This window comes from Phallusia mammillata, chromosome 5 (assembly GCF_965637545.1).
Source record: "Phallusia mammillata chromosome 5, kaPhaMamm4.hap1.1, whole genome shotgun sequence".
Lineage (NCBI taxonomy): Eukaryota > Metazoa > Chordata > Ascidiacea > Phlebobranchia > Ascidiidae > Phallusia > Phallusia mammillata.
The window spans coordinates 21,571,985-21,592,696 of record NC_137256.1 but is presented as its reverse complement, the minus strand read 5'-3'; the positions used below and the strand labels follow the sequence as shown (position 1 = coordinate 21,592,696).

The following is a 20,712-nucleotide window of genomic DNA, read 5'->3' as shown; positions in this document are numbered from 1 at the left end:
AGCAGAACTTACTGGAGTGAAACATGACTAAACGCTTCATTTGCTGTGAAACAAAAACTCCATTTGCTAGAAGCGAACTGTATCGTTTACGTGTTTGTAAAGTTGTACTTGGTGTTCTGTGCTAAACTGTTAATGGTTTTTGCTGAAAATTTGCTTATTTGATAGTGAAAAAAGTTTTTTTAACTTGCGTTATTTGGCAACGGTTTAGGCTAGGAAACCACTAAAAATTGGAGCCTACGCTTTTGTGCTGACTGGTCAGAGTATTATATCGTAGACGACGTAGAGTAATACTTTTTGTAAAACGTTATGATGCTATAGCAAATTATACTTTCTTTTATATTTAAACAGACACTATGCGAAAAATGCCATTCACAAACCCTTGGCCAAATAGACGAATTAAATTCCATAACTACACCTGCACATTTTCAAAAATTAATGCGATATTGACAGAAGGCTTGTACGCCAAAAAGTGCAGGTGTCAAAATTATGGGTAGTGCGTGACAAATCATGGAAATGGTAGTTTGAAAGATGGTTTGACATTTAACTATAGTAGGTGGAACCACAAGCAATTTGTGAATGCTTAAATTGACTTGATGAATAGAAGCCGATAAATGATTGAATAGCCCTTGTTGTAAGCCACTCATCACACGGTCAACTCAAGTGGTGGAGTATTTCAATTTCGAAAACCTGTACCGGTTTACTGATCAATATTGTTTTGCTTTCAATTCTCAATGCAAAATCAAATCGGCTATTTTAACATAAAAGAATCCGTTTTGTTTTTAAACATTGCAGTATGATAATAATTTATCCCAACAAAGTTACCTAAATTATGAGTTTTCGCCTCAAATTTAACTACCTAATTGTATTCATAATGAAAATACTGGCACAAATAGACGTAAAATGCGACATGCTTGATTGTTTAAATGTTTCGGCAAATGCTCATGCCATCATCAGCAATGTGAGCTATAGCTTTTTACGTCTATTTAGGGCGTTATTTTCATTATTAAACTAATGAAAAGATCCGTATATAATGTTCTAATTGTATTCATTTGAATCAAATGTATTTCCCTATTGGTGGATCAGTATTTTTTTCACATATAGCGCCTTCAAGATAAAAGATATTTATAAAGTACATCATTTATAATCTTCATCGATTTCCGCGTAATATTTACGATGTAAAAATGCCAGACATTTACACGCAGATGTACAGCGGGCGATGTTATTGCATAGATAGCAGTTAATCTCACAAAAATCGATTAGAAAATAACAATTCTTGTCCGAACAAATAAGACATCGTTTCCCTACCGTCGAAAATAACGAAATGCTTGATCAATCATCGTCAAATGGTTTGTCACATAAAATTATAGTTTTGTACAACATTTAATAATAATTGACAACCTATATGCAGGTATTAAAAATTCATTATTTTATAGTCTATTTGGCTATATAATGCAACACTTTCCAAATGGTAAGTTTAGATTGTTACAATACAAGGCTAAAAGTTGCCGATCCTTACTATTTGGTACAAATCAAATATTGTTATCACCTAGCCAAGTTACACATGTTTATTCAAAAGCAAATAGCCTACTGACTGAAGTACAACCACATAGGCCTTTCCCTTGTTTTCCTTGTTATTTCAAACCACCCTGTTACGCAGTGAAGTTACGATAAGAATTACACTACATGAACTGCATGTGTTCATACGCTTGTGTACGCACCATCCAGTCTACGACAGAAGTGGCTTGCTGATCAGATCAAGTGGGCTTGTCTATGATAAAACGACATCTGGCATGGTCCAGATCTCGACAAATAATCCAGAACGTTTTATTTTTCGAATTAATAGTGCCTTGCAAACTGAAAGTGTTACGAATTTCTGTCAACTAAAATAAAATACAATCTTTCTTTGCTATGCTTTCTTTGCCTATAAGCAAGTTAATAACTCAAATGTTAGCTTAAACTTGCGTTAAACATTCTCAAGGATAAGGGTCTTGTAGCAGCTAGACCTAATTAAGAGTGCTTTGTTCGTTGAAAGCATTTTTATGTTGTGACAACACCATGGCCAACATTTAAACCTTTTTTGTGCGCAAGCCTTTGATGATATCTGTCTTATTGTTCATGCGCAATAAAATAACTCCCGCTATGAACTAGGCTAGTTACAGGCTCTTTTATGTCGCAACCATATTCTGTTTTGCCGGCATTTGTTAGTTGGTTACCAATGCTAACTGTGCTACCAGACACACTTGAAAAGTTTCAATTCAAAATGTACTGTCTGTCAGTACTTTCACATGCTAAACTTCAAGTTTAAACAAATAAAACAACTTTTTTATATAATTGCTTAGTATCTCCAAGTTTGCCTCCAACCACAAAACACGCAAATTTGCCTCAAAAGGCACCGCTACTGACTTGGTAGGTACCGTGAATAAATATTTTGACGCGTCAAATATCAACTAAAGCAGCCCTTGGAAACAGCAGTGCACTCAACCGTAACATTTGACTCACTGCTGTTGCTTGGCGACAACACATTTTCGGAGGATTTCAATTTTTAATGTGGAAGTATTTATTTGCGAAAAAGTTTTACAAGCTAGAATTGTATAATTATATGGATAAAGACCTATTCTTTTGCATTTATTAAAATTGTTAGAGCTAAAAATGTAACATTTTTTTTTCTTGAAACTTTTTTAAACATTAAAGAAGCAAAAATGATATTTTAAAAAAGAAAGACTTGTTGCGATATAATTAAAAACAGCAAAATAATTTTTAGTTGGTTACGTATTTTAACGTTCCACAGATGATTCCGTTAAAGGATGTGTCGTGCTTCGCCTAAAACGAAATTGTGGTAAACTTTTCAGTTTTGCACCTTTATTAGGAATAGGAAGTTTGCAGTCATAGTTTTTATAACATGAGTCCCAAAATAAAGGTAAAGATTTCGTCCCCATGCATGGCCATGCTTGTGTATGAAGCAAGCAAGTCCAATGGACAAGCAGAAGGATACCTGTGCGGTGAAATGGCTGAAGAAACGATGAGACAAATAACCGATTCAAACGTCACTACAACTACGGAAGATATTATTTGTAAGTAGCACGGCATTTTTACTATACATTGAAAGGCGTACAAATTGCCTAACAACATATATTGCGCTTTTAGCCATGCGCCATCCACTTTTTTGCGCATAACGTTTTATTTTTAACGTTTAGTAGCTATTTTCGACTTGGAGATCGTTGTAGTGCAATTGTATTTCTATGTTTTTCTTGTTTCAAGCAAACTAATCCAACTTAAACAAACACTTTGTGTTTAATAGTTTAAAAAGGGGTTTGCCAATCCATTTTTTTCAAACTGCTGTGCTCTTTTGCCTAGAATTAAACAAAACCTTTAAAGTGTTTTAAATTCCTTATATTTCTTTTTTATAGCGATACATTGCCTAAAAGTTATTCCAAATAAACTGTTGGCGGAGGAAAACAAACAAAGAGCCCAATGCAACCCAACTGTTTTAGGTCGGTTTAAGTTTTGCCGAAGACCACTTCTTAGTCTTACAGTGAGAGAAAAGGTATGTTGTTGACAAAATGACACAACTGTCCCCCTTCCACTCTGCATATGAAAAATGATTTACAAAGCCCAGTCTGCAGAACATGGCAGTTACCGACGAGATTTCGCATGTGCAGGACCTACATGTCCCACGCACATGCACGTCCCGTAAGTTCGCAGGCAAGACCTATTTCAGGAGGCGCAAAGCAAGTAAAAGAGATCGAGACAGGCCAATTAAACTCCTTTGGTGCAAAATTTGCATGTCCAAACCCCAAAAATTGGCGTGCAAAAAATTTTGTTTTTAAAAAAATTGCATGTGCACCTGCCACATTCTGCAGACTGGTACAAGGCCAGACATTGTTATAGCTCCAGCGCAATTAACAGTTACCATATACCAGGGTCCTTAAGTTTGTAATGCTTTATAATGTCTCAACGTTGTGCATCTATTTCTGACTTTGTGAATATTTTAGCGCTATTGTCCTGCTATGATTTATTTCACCAGGCGAAATAAACTCAACTCAACTCAGTAGAGTATTTTTTTATATTTTGGCCATAATATACACATCACAAAGTTTGCGTTGGCAAATTCTTAATGCCCAAAAAATCAGTTAAACACATTGATTAGCATAAATTATTATAGGCATAATAGTGGATTTTTTTGTCATTGTTGGAAGTCCTAAGATGGCTTTTAACCCAGTTTGCTACAATGTCTTTGTTACAAATTGTTGTCAAAAACATGTCACATTTTTGCAGTTCAACAATCCTAATATTAATTTACAAAATGTTTACTTTTAGTCCAACCACCGCAAGCTTATGAAATCTGTCGGTATTGGCGAACAAGTTGTAACAATCTTAATTCAGGAAAGTTGGGTGGAATTGCAGTCAACTTACACTTGGAAATGTGTTGCATTTACTGTGGACAACGGGTTAGTAAGATATAATGTTTCTAAATCATTTTCCATCAAAGATTTTATTTTTCGTTAATGCAAGATGATTGGCTTAAATTAAACTAATCATTAAAATGACTGCAGTTGTCCAATAGTATTTGTTGCATTTTATTGTTAGTGTTTAACTGAACTAGAGTTATGCTTGCTAAATTTTTTCTGCATTAGTTGTGAAGGTGGCTCACAAGATGGGTTTTACCTCTTTCTGGACCATCTGTGTTAAACTAAGCAAGAAACTTGAGCGTCATTGCTTCAACCCAGTGTAATTAGTTGGGTTAAACTAAATTAAAGTCACCTTAAAAATAAAAAAAATAAAAAAAAGGCACAGAAAGTTTTGCAAGTTGTTTGCTAAAGTTCTTATCAACTAAATTAAGACATATGAAGCTTAGATTTACATGAAGTATTTGTTCACTGCAGACGATTTGCTCCAGTACCTGTCGAAATTGTCAACCTAAAGGCAACCACCTGTGGTGCATACAAACCTTATCCAAGCATACACCAGAAGGAAAGGTCGCCACAAATGACAGTAGCACTTACCACATTGGAATCATCATGTTCGGCATCAACGAACAGCAAATCAAACATGTTGCATGTGGTTGATGCAACCAGGTAAACAACCACCCATAATATCTAGATCAATTTTCTAAATCTTGAAGTCATGGCAATCCAAAACCCAGTGCATAAAACCCTAGGCCAAACAGAATCAACCATTGTACACAGTATTCTTACAGAATATACATTTCCCCAAAGCGATAAAATAATAATTTTCTATTTTACTGTTTTACTATTTTGCCATGACTTCAAGATTAGAACAGTAATCACCGGAAAACTGCTACTATATGGTTGATTTGATTTTAAACTAGACTTTATTTTCACTTAAAACAAGGTTTACGGCCATATTAGGAGGAGTGCAGTCTTAATGATGTCCATATCACAAATATTTTAAGCATTGTACCACTGGTTTCATTTTTGCTGCTTTGCTGCAAAGCAAAGTGGTTCACCATCACTCCATGCCATAACACATTCTGAATTTTTGTGTAAAAGTACTGCAAAGCAAAAAAACTTATTCTGGCTATCTATTTGGTTCTACTTTTAAACAGTACTGAGTTTTATGAGCAAATTTGATATTTTGATGAAACTGGTCATGCAAAAGCCATAAGTATCAGTCCATACACAAGCAACCTTAAATCTAGCCATATTGGTCTATTAAGGTATTTTTTCTCAATTTTACTCTTTTTGGTTGTGACACAGAAAAATGAGTACTGAAATCATTAAGTCATTGGATGAATCTGTTGGAAGGTTAAGGCAAACAGAAGCTGTCCTGGAAAATGCTTACAAGGAAAATTTGAGATTAAAAGAGAGGATAGAACAACTGCAAAACAATGGTATGTTTGTGTCAAGAATCCCAATGTCATTGTTTTTTGCATATTTCCTTTCTTCTAATCTCAACATTATTTAGAAGCTTCTCAATATTTTTATGACCCGGAAGTATTAATTAGGCTGTGGTGACGTACTTAGTAAGCGTAAAGTGAACCACACACAACTGCACTCTAAATTATATCAACAAACATTGCTATTCCAATGAATAAACTGTTGCTGCCAGGCGTAATGTACCTAGAAATTTTTAGCTCTTCCAGTAGTCTTTATTATAATATGCTGATGTTTTGATGTCCCATACGAGACACCTTTTATCAGGGTAATGACATAAATTTTTTACCACCGCTTTTTTGTGTGTTTCACCGACCTTTTCGCTTTATAACAACTTTGTGTTTTCAATTTATGTCATTACCCTGATGAAGGCGTCTCGTATGGGACATCAAAACGTCGCATATTATAATAAAAACTGCTGGAAGAGCTAAAAATTTGGTGGTTGCTATTCCAAATTTATGAAGTAAAAGCTTCTTGTTGCTGAAGTAAGTTACTTAGAAATTGAACTTCATCCAATGCTTTATTGTACAGCCTGGCCATTTGAAAGTCCATTTACTTTTGGCCCATCGAGTGGTCGAGAAACACTAGTTGTTGAATAAGTACAGTACATAACAGTTTTGTTTGCCATTTTATTACAGCTGTGAAAAACACCGCAAAACCTAATCAAATTGAGGAAAGCCATGACCATTTTGTGGAGGATGAAACTGATTCAAGTGATACTGAAGGGTCTTATGGATGTGAGAAGGCAACAGAATTGCTTAAAGACTTTACACAAAGCAGTTCCACCCCAAGCGTTACACAGCATGGCTCTATACATACACAAAACTATATTGAAACTCAGGAAGCCCAAAAAAACAATGACCCATTCACAAGTCTTGTGGATATTGCTAAGGCTGACTTAACCAAAAAAGACACAGTAAGGCCTGTAGCCGATATATCTGACTCATTGCCTGGTTCGTCTAACTCTAAACCCACTGAGGAAGAGTTACTGAGACAATATAATGACGAACGACCCTGGGGTGAAAGAACTAGAGCTGGGAGGTTAAAACCTACTGATTAGTTTAGTGTTTTTTGTTGGTCCATACAATGCAGTGTTTTATGTACATATATAGCCAACTAAATATCATGAGTATAAGCACTTTCAAATTTGTTTTCAGCAGTGTGTTCCCAACACCAGTCACTGCTGCAGTAAGTATGTGGGTTAAATTTCTTAAAATAGACAATTTTGGTTTATTACATTTTCCATTTTGAGGATTGAGGATCCAAAGCCATTTATATTCTAAAAAATATCACAAACACAAAGTTTATTGCATAAAAAGGCTAGGAAAATTGGACATGCAATTTAATGACCTGTACACCATTTTGCTCTTAGCCCTCTGATTTGAAGCCGAACATTTTTACTACTTCAATGTCTTCCAATGCTTGAGAATTATCAAATGAGATATATCATGCTTGCTTCAGCAACAATGCGTATTACTACACGAAAAAATGATCTGTTACAGCAGTGGTTCTCAAACTTTTTTTGTTGCGACGCCTTTGGAAATGTTTTCTGGACTTGCGACGCACCACCAAGTAAAAGTTAATGAGGAAACTTATTATTAAAGTTGTGTTTATTGATACAACAACAAAAAGCCACGAAACGGAACCATTCTGCGACGCCCTTGGAAAATTGAAGCAACGCACCAGGGCGTCGCGACGCACAGTTTGAGAACTACTGTGCTACAGCTTTGGTATTTTTTCTATTAATGCTGTGGGCATTTGTTATTAAGTTGATATCCTACTTTCAATAATGGGCTCAGTAACTCCATCTACTGGAAATCATATATATCCAAGTTTACTACTTTTGCTATGCTTCCTAAAAGGCTTGCTGCTTGTGGCCACTTCTTGTGTTTGCACTTCAACAAACGAAGCAGCTTGTTTTCCCTGCAGGCAAAGTTTTGCATAATTGCCACTTTTTTCTATAATAGAGTCTGCATGCCCTTATTGGAAAGGTTGTCACAAAAAAATCATTTTATCTGTTAAAACAAAAACCAGTATACAAGAATTTTCAGGAATAGAAGATTTCGCAAAAAGCAAGCCTGTATCAAAACAAATGCAATGCAAGTCCAATCTTTGTTCTTTTTTGTCACTTTATTACGTTTCCTTTCTGCACTATGTCTTCCTAGAAGTCATAAGTTATGATTATGTGTAAGGTTGTGACAGCTTCTTTCAATTCGGTTCTAAAATAAAGAGGAATTCTTTCTAAAATGTGCATTTTGGGAAAGTAATAGTCATACTTCATACTTGAAGATATAAAAAAACTTGGTGAATAAAGACCTTATGCACATAAACTTTTTAAAGTCATTTGTCTTTAACATATATCCTTAATATATAATAGCATCATGCATATCTTATTTAAATAGAAACCAAAGTTTTTGCACTGCCCAAAAATTTGCTATGTGTATGCAGGGCTCAAGACCCAATGAAAGTTGTTTTTTGTGGACTATTTTTAACGGCTTTAAAAAACACACTTTTTAGCAACAGTAGATGATTGAAGTTTCTTGCAATAACATGTTTTTCACATTAATCGGTGAAACATATCATACAAGCATGTTTTGTGGTGGGCTTACCACTACTCAATAATGACACAACACACTGTGACATAACAATGTACATGTGGGAGCAGCACAGTTAATTGTTGCAAAGCATTGGCTGAGCCATGGCGATGATTACATTGTGAATAATTTATAATTACAATGAGAAAATGATTTGTCAAGCAATGTTGTACGTTTATTAGCTCACAAACACAATAACCCATTGACACTTTGTGCACATAAATGTGACACATTTTTTATCAATTTATTCAATACCTAGGATGAGTAATTGATAATTAACATCTGTCCAAATTTGAATTAATTTAAAGCACTCTTTCTTGACCAAACAAGCGATATAAACCAGGGTGTAAAAAAACATTTGGGGGGTCTGTGGGTGAACCTCTGGGTCATTCGGGGTCAAACTTCAGGAGGATCAAATTTTGATTAATAACTAACATCTGTCCAAATTTTAAGCACTGTTTCATGACCAAACGAGCGATACAAACCAGCGTTAGACAGAAAAAAGAAATACGGACAAAAACAATATGTGTCCCCTTCATGAAAGGGGACCCATAAAAAACTAATGTTTTTGCATAAGCAAGTAAGGCATTATAAATTAACTAAGATAACTGTATTTGGAAATAAATCCTTGTGCTAAAATGTCAGATTTATCAAATGAGGTATGTTTGTACACTAAGTACGTATTCCCACAAGACACAATGGTATGGTAATTGAATAATATGGATTGCTTGTAATGTGTGACTGAATTGTGCAGCTGTACTTTTGGCATGTTTTGATTTGTGATATAACAAGGGCAAACATATAGGTACTTATGTTTGTGAAATACAGAAAATCAGCCACTTTTGTTGATAATTGACAATAACTCGGTGATAATTAAGTCAACATTTATGTTTTGTTCCACTGATTAAGAAATCTTAGAAAAACAAACACCTTCCCATTACAAAAGAAGCATGACACAAATAAAGAACTCAATTTTGACATGTCATTTGAACGATAGGGAGTCATGATATGACATCATATATTTGAACACACAGGCACAAAGGTCATTCAAAGAATAAAATTACTTGCTCTTATTACATATCCCCATGATACAGTTGCCCTCGGCATGACTTGACTATAAAACTGTGTCAATTTGTCAGTGACAAATGTTTATTCATGACAAATCAAGTTCTAAGTAATGGAGCTAGGGTAGTGTGCTGTGCTTTATGGCAGACAATAAATGTTTAGGATTTCCTGGGGCAAGGTCAATAGTCACGTTACATACAGCTTTTCTGGGTATCACAATGAACAAAGCAATTTAGGTTGACAATCATGTTTTATATATTCATGCAATATGATTTAAATTGATACAGTACAAACACATACATTTAATTTTACCATAAAACTTTTTTCTTTTCACAACAATTGTTAAATTCTGGTGCAATATAAATGGTGATTTGGACCATTGCAAAATATTAACAGATAAAATTGAACTGTTAAATTAGATACACAGGACCCTGTTGAGGTATTGTTGCCTTGCCTATTATAAGGTAACTTCAATATATATTTCAACAGTAACTTGTTCATAATAAAAACATTATAATTTGTTTTATTGTGCATTAAAATGGACTAAGGCGCCGTTTAAGCTAAGCAGACCAGATTTGCAGAAAATTATTAGCCTGATAACTTGAGATTACAAAACACTAGTGCATAGAAGATTAACAAATCAAAGCAGCATGGCATAAACAATTGCAATCAAGCCATAAAGAAATGCAACAAAAACCACCCTTGATAGTATTACAGTTGTTCGTCTTCAATCTTAAATGCACCTTCAGTATTTTGACAGTTCTACATTTTCAATATATATAAACTACAATACCACTGGTATGATAAAATGGATCAAAGATAAAGTTAGATATTATTTTCTCATTTGAATTAGGTTATAAAGGTAACCCAATCCATTTAAAAATCTAAATGCAATAGAAAACACTGAATAGATCAATAGGAAATTTTTTAAAATGTTCATTAAAAAATTAGATTTCTTTCACTGTTTTAAAACACCCAATAAAAATGTTTTAGGGTCATATCATATGGAGTTACAAGGGTTTATATAAAAAGGGCTTTACAATTTTTTGTAACAAGTCAAAATGCTAAACAAAGCTGGACTCAGCTATAAACCAAGTTGTATAAGAAATGAAAAACATAAGATTATACTAACAATGGTAAAGCATTGCATAACGCTTTTGCCAATGAAATTGTCACATGCAGTGCTTCACTATTGTTACTAATCTCACCACGGTAACTCAATGATGGTCCAAATACAGTACTTACGCAAACTATCAAAAGGAACAGAGCATGTAAAAATTAGTAACAACTGCCACTAAGCAGTCAGATAAAGCCCATTTAATTTTTTCAGTGAAAAACTATGTAAAAACAGAAGGCAGCATAAAAGGTAGCGTAAAAAATGCAAGCTAAATATGTACACCCCTATTCCTCTTCGTGTAATTCCTTCTGTTCTTGCCTTGAATTCCAGTGTAAGCATTCACTAAGTGAGTTGAACCAATCATCAAATGGGTTTTCATTGCACACACAAGGTGCTGGATGCACCGACGTCCTCACTGTCACATAATCCCCCTTTGCTATAGTTACAGTCTGTCTGCCGTCAAAACAAACAGAGGCGGTGCCTCGGGCGTTCGCCGAAACTGTAAACTTTAACTCAGCGCCCGGGGGTAAAATAATCGGTCGAAATGACAAAGAATGGGGACAAATGGGGGTAACCATTATTGAAGGCACATTTGGGTGAACCATTGATGCACCAGCAGCAACAGCATAGGCGGTGCTTCCCGTTGGGGTTGAAATAATAAGACCATCACCTTGGACTGAGGTTATGCGCCTGCCCTCCAAGTACAAGTCAATGTTGCATAGATAGTGACTGCTACCTCGGTCAACTACAGCTTCGTTAAGAACCAGGTATAAACAGTGGTCTGGATTTTGGTTTTGGGAAGTGTTGGCATTTAAGTCCAAAGACTGGTCACCATTTTCTGATATGCTATTCTCAATGGGTTTCTTCGCTCTGCAAAAAAGCAAAAATGCAATCACATCATCATGTTTACTTGCAGTTGTGTATACCGTTATTGCATGCAAATAAAATACACTGGGCAAGCAACTGGCAGATGGCGAAGGGACCATTTAGGGAATCAAGTCAGTAACACAAAAGATAGATGAAACAATATGAAGAGCAGCACCACACCAAAGCCTAATTTCAAGTTAAAATGTCTCAAACAATTTAATAAGATCTGAAATTGAAGTAATCAACTCACCTTTGTACTTCACAATGGAGTCGACTCCTCAGCATTAAGATAGTGTTGCCAGCCAAAACCTTCAAAATTCTCTCACGATAATTTTCAAACTTGTGTGAGGTCAGAAAACCCAGAGATCCCGAAGAAAATGCGATAACTGGTGGCATACTTTGTTGAAATAGCGAGGCTGCATAAAGAAGTGTCCCATCGCCACCAAGGCAGATTATTAGGTCTATCTCTTCAGGCCTAAACGATGTCAACAGCTTTTTGTGGACTGGCGCAAAGTTGCTATCACTTTTTAAATGCACATTATGCAGAACTTTCTCTTCAACGTAAACAGAAAGTTGTTGCTCAATTACCAACCAGCTTACAAGAGCCTTAAAGTTTTTATTTACTCCGGAATCAATTTTTTTTATCACTAGCACATTTTCTGGTGGTCTCGACCATTTTAACTTCTGATCATATGGGTCAATTTCATACTGCTTGCGAACATATTCCACCATGGAAGCTTTCGGACCAAAATTACAAACAGGCAGTGGGCCAATCAATGACCTTCCTCTCTTCATTGGGTTCTTTTTCGGTGTTTTTGGCTTCGAAAATGCCACTCTGGGCGGTGGGTCCATTGAATTCTGGATTTTGCTTACTTTGTTCATTGTTTCTGGGTGAACTTTTCTGCTCATACTTGCTGTGTGGTTTTTACAACCATATGCAAAAGAATTGTTGTTATCACCTTTTACAACAACCTGGTCAATATAAATGCACAAGTCTTATTTTATTGCTTGTATACTAATGACCCTAGCATTGTAGATGACAACCTGACATACAGTAAAATTTTAAGACCGCATTTAGAAACCGTCATTTAAGTTTAATTAGTTTAAACCCTTACAGTGGGTCACAATGGGCTACTCTAAAATACGCAATCTAAGCAATCTACTAAAAAAACTACCTAAGATGTTGACGGTTAGGGCTATTAGGGTCAGGGTGAGGGTTTATAATAAAAATAACTTTACAACTTAATCCCAGATACCTTTTGGACCTAACTTTCATACAAGTGTTAACATGCGGTACCATATGGTGTTTAGTACCACTCTCAGCGCATAGGTGAATATTAGGCCCAAACTTGGCATCTAAAACTAAAATATTGTGGTATTTTTATTATAAACCCTCACCCAGACCCTAAAAGCCCTAACCGTCAACATTTTAAAAAGATGCATAGGTTTTATAAGTAGATTGCGTAGCTTGCATAGATTGCGTATTTTAGAGGAGCCCGGTCACAACTGTTTTCTTATTTACCACTTAAGAAGAATCAGATTAATGGACAAACTTAACCCTTAATTTTCTCCATCAAAATTATTCCTGCAGCCAAACGAACTATTGTTTACTAAACTTTACTGCTAAAGCGTTTTGAACACTGATTGAAAACCTCTGTTTTACCACAACAACAAAGCTATTCTGCATCGCATAACGCAGAATAGTCGCACCTGTTTGGCCTTCTACGCCTGGTAACAACCCAAGCTAGAACACGATGACTAATGTAATTCGTTCACTCAGCTGTATACTAACGTCACCGCGCGAATGACGTTGCTCTTATTCCGACACAAAACACTAATGATCGATCCATCGGACTTCCACATCCAGCGAAAGCCACGGAAGTGACTATTTTCTTCCTTTGGTTATTTATGATCCTAATAACGTTTTGCTATGTTTATCTATACGCCGACCAGTCAAACTAAGTCCAATGTAATAAACACAACGTATTGACAAATGATTTTAGACGCGTAGGCGTTATCTATGCTTATTTAAGCAATCTGCAGCTAAATCGACAAGGAAAAAAACACATCTAACCACAAACATTCCCTGCGTGCAGTTAACCGTAAAAGCCTCAAGGCGGTTCTCGGCATAGCTTCAAGGTAAGCGACAATTTTATGCTCCAAGCCCTTGGGGACGGTCTGCAGCCGTAATGACTATCTGTTTAGCATTCAACAGTGTTCTTGCATTCATATTTGTTCCCCATACGTAGGTATTTGAAATCCCAGCTTGCAATTATATTCATTGACCTACTAAGCAACAAATAAATGCCAAAAACACGTGTGCGCTGCCAGCAAAAACTGCTGGTCTGTCGCAAGCATTGATTGCTTTCTCTATTCGGTCAAACAAACGGTTGCTAGTCTTTCCTCATTACCCGCTGGGCAGGATGTCGGTCATGCCAATGCTAAGCAAACTATCTGCATCAAACAAAGTCTGCGCCGTGGTGCGATGCTCATTCAGTTGTCACGAACCATTTCCAAGAAAAAGTCCGATATTTCTCGCTACACTCGAAAAGATGATGAAAAAATATAACCAAGATTACTGATGCGTTTCGCAGAAAGCCGCACGGCCTTGTATTTTAGGACATCGTGTAAGGGCAAGAGGGGGCACTTGCCCTCCCTGGAATGTCAATGTAACTTAAATTGAACATATTTCGTCGAAAAACCTAATGAATGAAAAACAGTCATGCTCGAAAAAGTGAAGGAGAGAATGTCATTGAACCTCTAACCAAGTTAGTTTAACCATGCCTTATTTACATATTTGTTGTTGCTTCCATCATCTCTGCCGTTGTACTGTGTTTTAAACAAACAAAGTGTCACAGGGAATAACGCAATTTTTAGATTATACAGTGTTTCAGCCTAGGCTGCGCAATTGTACTGTATATGTATAATTTAATCCATATATTTTTTGATGTCGTAATTCATCTAGGTGGCCTATGTATGTGTCAGAACTTCCCCCTTTTGCAAACTTTTCTGCCGGCGCCCATATTTTAGGACCTTTTAGATCCGGCAGCTTATAAAAATCTTTGGCCTATTATGTTCTTTAAGCGTCAGACAAGATAAAATCCGTCGCCTTTTATTGAGGTTAAACGACCGTTTTATTTTTAAAATGTCATTGCTTGCTTCATAACCAACAAAAGAAGGTAATAAAAGACAACGTAAGGTTTCGAAATAACCGGTATGCAATAAGTATAGATTTATACACACTAAATTGCTCCGAACAAATGAACGTGTCCATGGCTCAACAAACACTCTTCTGGTAGTGTGTCTTAACCCTTCTATGTTTACTTGTTTTGGCGGTTTATGTTGCCAAAGTCGTTTGACAGTGCTAGAGGTTTTTCACCATTTATGTGTGTGAGTATAACGCCATATTCTGGAGGTACAGGGCTGGATTAACTTTCGCAAACCGCCTACTGGATATCAGAAGCCAACTATGTGGAAAATCAAAAGTCTTAAGGGCCTTTAAACGGAATTTATATGCCCCTATGGGTACATACAGTTGACTTTTACCGCAATAATTTGTGTATGGTCCACGCTTTTGCATTTTAGTAAAAACAATGTTGGGAGTTTCCCAGGGTGAAAAATGTTTGGATGCGCATGAATAAACACAACAAACTCTCTTCGGTTTTCTGATGAGTCATGGTCGGGGTCACGTACACTACAAAGCAAAACTTTGCAAAAAACTGGTTTGTCTTTTCTAGAAAGCCGTGAACGTTTTTTCTACTTTATACTTTGTTAAAATTGTTACGTTGAAAAAAAGCGAAATCAAATTATTAAAAAAGTAAAATATTTTACAGTATATTTTGAGGTGAAAATATTTTGAAGTACTTTACAATACATCCGTTTATGGATATAATGACACCTGTAGTTTAAATTTAGGCAATTGTGTTTAAAGTAGGGCTTATACTTGTCAGAGATTTGAGCCTAAGGCAGTACTCCTTGGTCCTTTCTCTGGTTATTTGCATAAAATACTCAGTAACAACTTATAGTCTGTACTTTTTGATTTACATATTAGATAAGATGATATCCTGAAAATATCTGTACCAAATGTACTGTAAAAAGTCACACATTGGGAAAGTATGATTTCTGGTAGTTGTAGTTTGATAGTTTTGTGAATTACTAAAGATTCTGTTTTTAGTGTTTAGATTGCTTATAGAGTTGTGTAAAAATGTTTTCACGCTTTGGAAAAAAGTTGTTATCCAAGGCAAAAATAATTTCTGTAGCAACAGGACTTGCTGGTTCATATGTTTGTACAAAATATGTGCTGGATAATCACTTAAGTCTTCACTTACCTTTATTAAAACCAACCCACTGTTTGGATGCTGCTACTATTCAGACCCAGAAGACTGCAAGATGCCCTGATATATCAAAATTTATGGCTCCGCCAGTTACAGACCTGGCCACTATGTGTGCAAATCCAGATAGCATCGCGACCAAAATGGAGGTGATGGTTATGGAAACACAAGCAAAGGTATGCAAAGCTATTGAAGCATTAGAAGGTGACAAGAAATTCCTTGTGGACAGTTGGAGAAAAGAATCAAATACTGGTGGTGGTGTGACATGTGTGTTACAAGATGGCAAGGTTTTCGAAAAGGCTGGTGTCAATGTGTCAGTTGTGTATGGAAACTTGTCTGAAGGTGCAGAAAAACAAATGAGAAGCCGAGGTAAAAACTTCCAACGTAACTCTGATGGATCATTGCCTTACAAAGGCATGGGTGTCAGTTCAGTGATACACCCAACTAATCCCCATTGTCCAACAATTCACTTCAATTATCGCTACTTTGAGGTGACCAGTGCAGATGGGACAAAATCTTGGTGGTTTGGAGGTGGCACAGATCTTACTCCCATGTACTTAGATGTAATAGATGCCAAACACTTTCACAGGGAGCTTAAATCAGCCTGTGACCGACACGATGTAGAGCTTTACCCCAAATACAAAAAATGGTGTGACGAATACTTTTACATTCCTATCAGAGGAGAGTGCCGGGGTGTTGGTGGTATATTTTTTGACGATATGGACAAACCAAATGCACAGGAAGTTTTAAACTTTGTTACATCATGTGCTAATGCAATTATTCCCTGCTATGTGCCAATTATAACCAAAAACAAAAATAAATCATTTACAGCTGACCAAAAAAATTGGCAGCAGTTAAGAAGAGGCAGATATGTTGAATTTAATTTGGTGTATGACCGTGGAACAAAGTTTGGTTTTCAAACCCCTGGAGCTCGCATTGAAAGCATTATGATGTCATTGCCCCTGACAGCTCGATGGGAGTACATGCACTTACCAAAACTTGGATCTGCTGAAAATGAAATGATTGAGGTTTTAAAGAACCCAAGAGAATGGGTCTAGAACTGCAGAAGTGATTACTTGCAAAACGCTGCTTTCAATTTGTATCAACAATAATGTTTTTTTCGTATTTTTGATGTCTTTCAAAGATAAAGATTTGCTGCCAAATAAACATGTTCTTTCTACTTGAGTTGAGTTGAGTTGAGTTTATTTCGCTTGGTGAAAGACAACATAGCAACACAATTGTGGGTATTAAATTGTTTTACTAGATTTTGAAATCAGAATATATCCATTAAACAACAAAAAAGGAGTAATTAAAGGTATTTTTTTCGAAATGTGTATGTGAAAAAAACACAGGACCAACTTAACCATTCGCAAACATACAGAAAAAACAGTTCTCTTTGTGAAAATAACTTGGAAAATGCATTGAGTCTTGTTTACGTATACAACGACAGCTATAAAAAGCGGATTTCAAAGCTACTGAACGAATAACACGAGCAACAGCGGAAAAACATGAACACCGACTAAAAAAAGGACGAAGGATTTTAAAAACGCCTTGTCATCGGAAAGTTTGTGACGTCACTTTTTGTGACGAACTGTAGTAGCGCTAAAACCCAGAAGGTCGCCAGTCGCGACACGTTAAGTGACATAGTTACCAGAAAGGTCGCATGTGCTCGTTGTGTAGGATAGGAACTAGGAAGTAATAGTGTAAACAAATTTGTTGACTTTTTTACTGTTCACATTTAACAGCAGTTGTTTTCAAATAAACCATACATTATTTAGCACTATATACGATTAAACGTAATACATTTTGTTTTGGTGTCCATTTTATAGAGTTAAGATATTAGCACAATAGTGAGTCTGTTTTGTAACTTAAACAAGGTTAATTGAATAAAGTACAGGAAGAGATTTTGCTTCTACAATAATGAAACTTGACAAAATTATGAACTGCTTACCACATTTTTGTTGTGGTTCTGTTGTTAAAGGATTTGGAAGAGGGAGTAAAGAGCTTGGCATTCCCACAGGTGTGTAGATTCCTCTGTATTAAAAGGTTTACTTTTATTTAAAAAAAAGCTATGGTATTAAAGTGAACCAATTGTCTGCACGAAACTGTGTAAATTTGACCCACTTTTAATTAAGTTGTGTTATGATGCGTTCTATATTTATAAAGTGCATGGGAATTTATTTCATGATTGAGGTAACTAGTATTCTGCAACCTAAACTAACTTTTAAGACGAGAAATCTTGAATATCCATGTTCTATAACTTGTTTTTTTGGGAAAAACAGGTTGGTGTTGAATACCACATGTTACCGAATGGTATTCCACATAGAATACTGCATGGTGTGTGAAATGTGAGAATACAAGCCCCAACAAGGGTAAATTAGACCAGATTGTAGTATCATTTTAATTACAAACCTTCACCCAACCCAAATAGCTCTCACCATCAGAGCTTTCAAAAGTACGCAAAATTATAATTTATGTAAAAGCATATTCCAGTCTTTTACAACTTCCTGCCGTGTGATAACATGTGGTCACATCGGGTATACCAAGCGGTCACATGTGGTACCATGCTGTATTTAGTAGAACCGAATAAAAAGTGGCCAAAAAGATTAGGTCCTGCTTGTAAATCATGTATTTCTCCTAAAACACATTCTTTTTTCAGCAAACTTTCCTGAATCTGTTGTTGACAAGTTGCCTGATGATATGCAAACTGGAATTTATTATGGATGGGCACAAGTTGACAATGGCGATGTGCATAAAATGGTTATGAGCGTGGGCTGGAACCCATTCTACAAGAACACAAAAAAATCTATGGTATACATTTTTGGTAACAGATGTTTTTTTCAGTAACATATGCCAAACCAATCAGTTCAACAGGTCTGCAAGAGGTAGTTAACTAAATGCATTTACAGGCTTGGAAAACTTGTAGTCACATGGAATAGACTACAAGTTTTCCAAGCCTGTAAATGCATCAAAGCATGTTCCAAAAACAGCTTGGTTTAATATGGTTCTTTTGTGAGCATAACATACTGTGGTTTATATATCACTGTTCCACACATATATATGTTTCAAGGCTGTTCCCAGTAATTATTATGCTGTCGTACAATATTTATCTGCTAGACGTGTTTGTGTGCAAGTCCATTTGTTTGTTAGTTTTTCTGCTTTTAATGCTGCAGTTCACTGAGAAATACTGCTAAAATCATAAATGATCAGAGAATAAAACAATCCTGTAAAACTACAGTAGGTTATAGTTAAATGATTGAGGTTATAATACTGTTCATAAAAGTATTTGGTTATAACTAATGCTGAATCGGTTTGAGTTAAAGTAAGTGGTGACATAAAAAAGCTTTTAAACATGTTCTATTTTGTTGCAGGAAACACATATTATGCACGATTTTGGTGGTGATTTTTATGGTTCCATTTTAAAGTTGATTATACTTGGCTACATTCGTCCTGAACAGAATTTTACCTCTATAGGCAAGTTTTGTAACGTTTTTATCCTATTTGCTTTCCAGCTGATGGACAACAAATCAAGGAATATATATTGTTGCATGTTACTCCAATTTTGTGTTAAAAAGTTATTTTGTTTAATGATTTTGGGCTTAATTTTTGTGTCCTTTAACTATTTTTTATGTTCATTGCATTTCTAATGTATTAATGATAGCTAAATCATCAACTGTTATTGTTTAGGGCGTAATTTATAGTTTTTTACAAAAATACTTCCTAATGAGCGAAGTCAGGGAAGCCTTTCTGTGGAGTTTCTGTGAATTGACTTCTTTTTTTAACATGCAGATAATCTAATAAGTGCAATTCACAATGACATCAACATTGCAACTGCTGAACTTTCCAAGCAAGAAATGGTTGAGTTTTCTAAACACAGTTTTTTCCAAGACATTGCCAGCATTACATCAAAACAACCTACGAAAGGACAACTGGATGTTACTGCTGACAAAGTTGTCAATGGGTTTCAAACAAAGGAAACATAGCTTTTTGTTGGGTTATACAAAGTTTTTCAATGTGCAAAACAACTGTTTTAACAATTTATATTTGTTGCAAGTTGTAAGGAAAAGTGCCATTGCACCATAAATTTTGTTTCATAATATCAATACCCAAGGTTCCATAAGATTAATACAGTCCACAGTACATTGACAGTTCTGCTACGCAGTATTTTTAGAACTTTTTTCTGGTAGACAATCATGTCACTCAATATTGTAACGCGATGGTTCCAAAATGCTGTTCCTTATTGCTTTTTTAGCCAGTGAAACAGATCCTCTGTCATTTTCGCGTATGTAAGTCATTAAATTGTCAAAGCTTTACAAGGCATAGTTGGCATTTAGCATGTGATTTGGGTCTTTGAACTATGCAACAATCTTAGCAAATATTACTTGTCTCATTTTTGTTTTTTGTTTTTTTGACACCTCAGAACAATTTTATGGTTTGATAATGATTATCAACCAAAAAATATGTAACGTACAATATGTTTGTGACTAAAATATACTCAAAAGGTATCCATTACAGAAGTGACAGTACACCAATATGTTTTGGTTTTGTTTGTTTTTTTACAAAAATGCCCACACTGAAAAAAACTAGCTGAATTAATAAATGTTTTTTCCCTCACAGATAAAAAATGACTCTGTATTTAATAAGTCAGTGTGACATGTTGCTTTGTGTACAATTGTCAATTATCTTAAAATTAAAATGCATTTTATATGTTCCAACTTTTGCACTGTAGAAAATGTTTTTGGCAAATATGTTGAACAGATATTATAATAACAAACAAATTGCAGTTTTGTGTGTGGGTGTATTTATGTAAAAAGTTATCCAGGAGAAAGTGTGCCTTCAGAATT

General features: G+C 35.5%; 4 protein-coding genes across 4 annotated transcripts; 3 read left to right on the top strand and 1 right to left on the bottom strand.

The window, feature by feature from the left end:
• The first annotated feature begins 2,833 nt into the window (after positions 1 to 2,833).
• LOC145228134 (uncharacterized) lies at positions 2,834 to 8,141 on the top strand. Its single transcript, XM_080093127.1, has 6 exons — positions 2,834 to 3,071; positions 3,408 to 3,544; positions 4,318 to 4,448; positions 4,884 to 5,075; positions 5,718 to 5,851; positions 6,533 to 8,141. Exons 1-6 carry the CDS (start codon positions 2,900 to 2,902, stop codon positions 6,952 to 6,954), a joined length of 1,188 nt encoding a protein of 395 aa, XP_079949253.1. The 5' UTR covers positions 2,834 to 2,899; the 3' UTR covers positions 6,955 to 8,141.
• A 1,915-nt stretch (positions 8,142 to 10,056) lies between these two features.
• LOC145228131 (NAD kinase-like) lies at positions 10,057 to 12,608 on the bottom strand. The gene is made up of 2 exons (XM_080093126.1): positions 11,788 to 12,608; positions 10,057 to 11,540 (listed from the first exon to the last, which is right to left on the bottom strand). The coding sequence occupies exons 1-2, from the start codon at positions 12,444 to 12,446 to the stop codon at positions 10,955 to 10,957; spliced, it is 1,245 nt and encodes a 414-aa protein (XP_079949252.1). The 5' UTR covers positions 12,447 to 12,608; the 3' UTR covers positions 10,057 to 10,954.
• Positions 12,609 to 15,692: 3,084 nt separating this feature from the next.
• LOC145228135 (oxygen-dependent coproporphyrinogen-III oxidase, mitochondrial-like) lies at positions 15,693 to 17,048 on the top strand. The gene has a single exon (XM_080093128.1). The coding sequence runs from the start codon at positions 15,742 to 15,744 to the stop codon at positions 16,924 to 16,926; it is 1,185 nt and encodes a 394-aa protein (XP_079949254.1). The 5' UTR covers positions 15,693 to 15,741; the 3' UTR covers positions 16,927 to 17,048.
• A 629-nt stretch (positions 17,049 to 17,677) lies between these two features.
• Positions 17,678 to 20,651, top strand: LOC145228136 (riboflavin kinase-like). The gene is made up of 3 exons (XM_080093129.1): positions 17,678 to 17,888; positions 18,528 to 18,679; positions 19,240 to 20,651. The coding sequence occupies exons 1-3, from the start codon at positions 17,789 to 17,791 to the stop codon at positions 19,513 to 19,515; spliced, it is 528 nt and encodes a 175-aa protein (XP_079949255.1). The 5' UTR covers positions 17,678 to 17,788; the 3' UTR covers positions 19,516 to 20,651.
• The last annotated feature ends 61 nt before the right edge of the window (positions 20,652 to 20,712 follow it).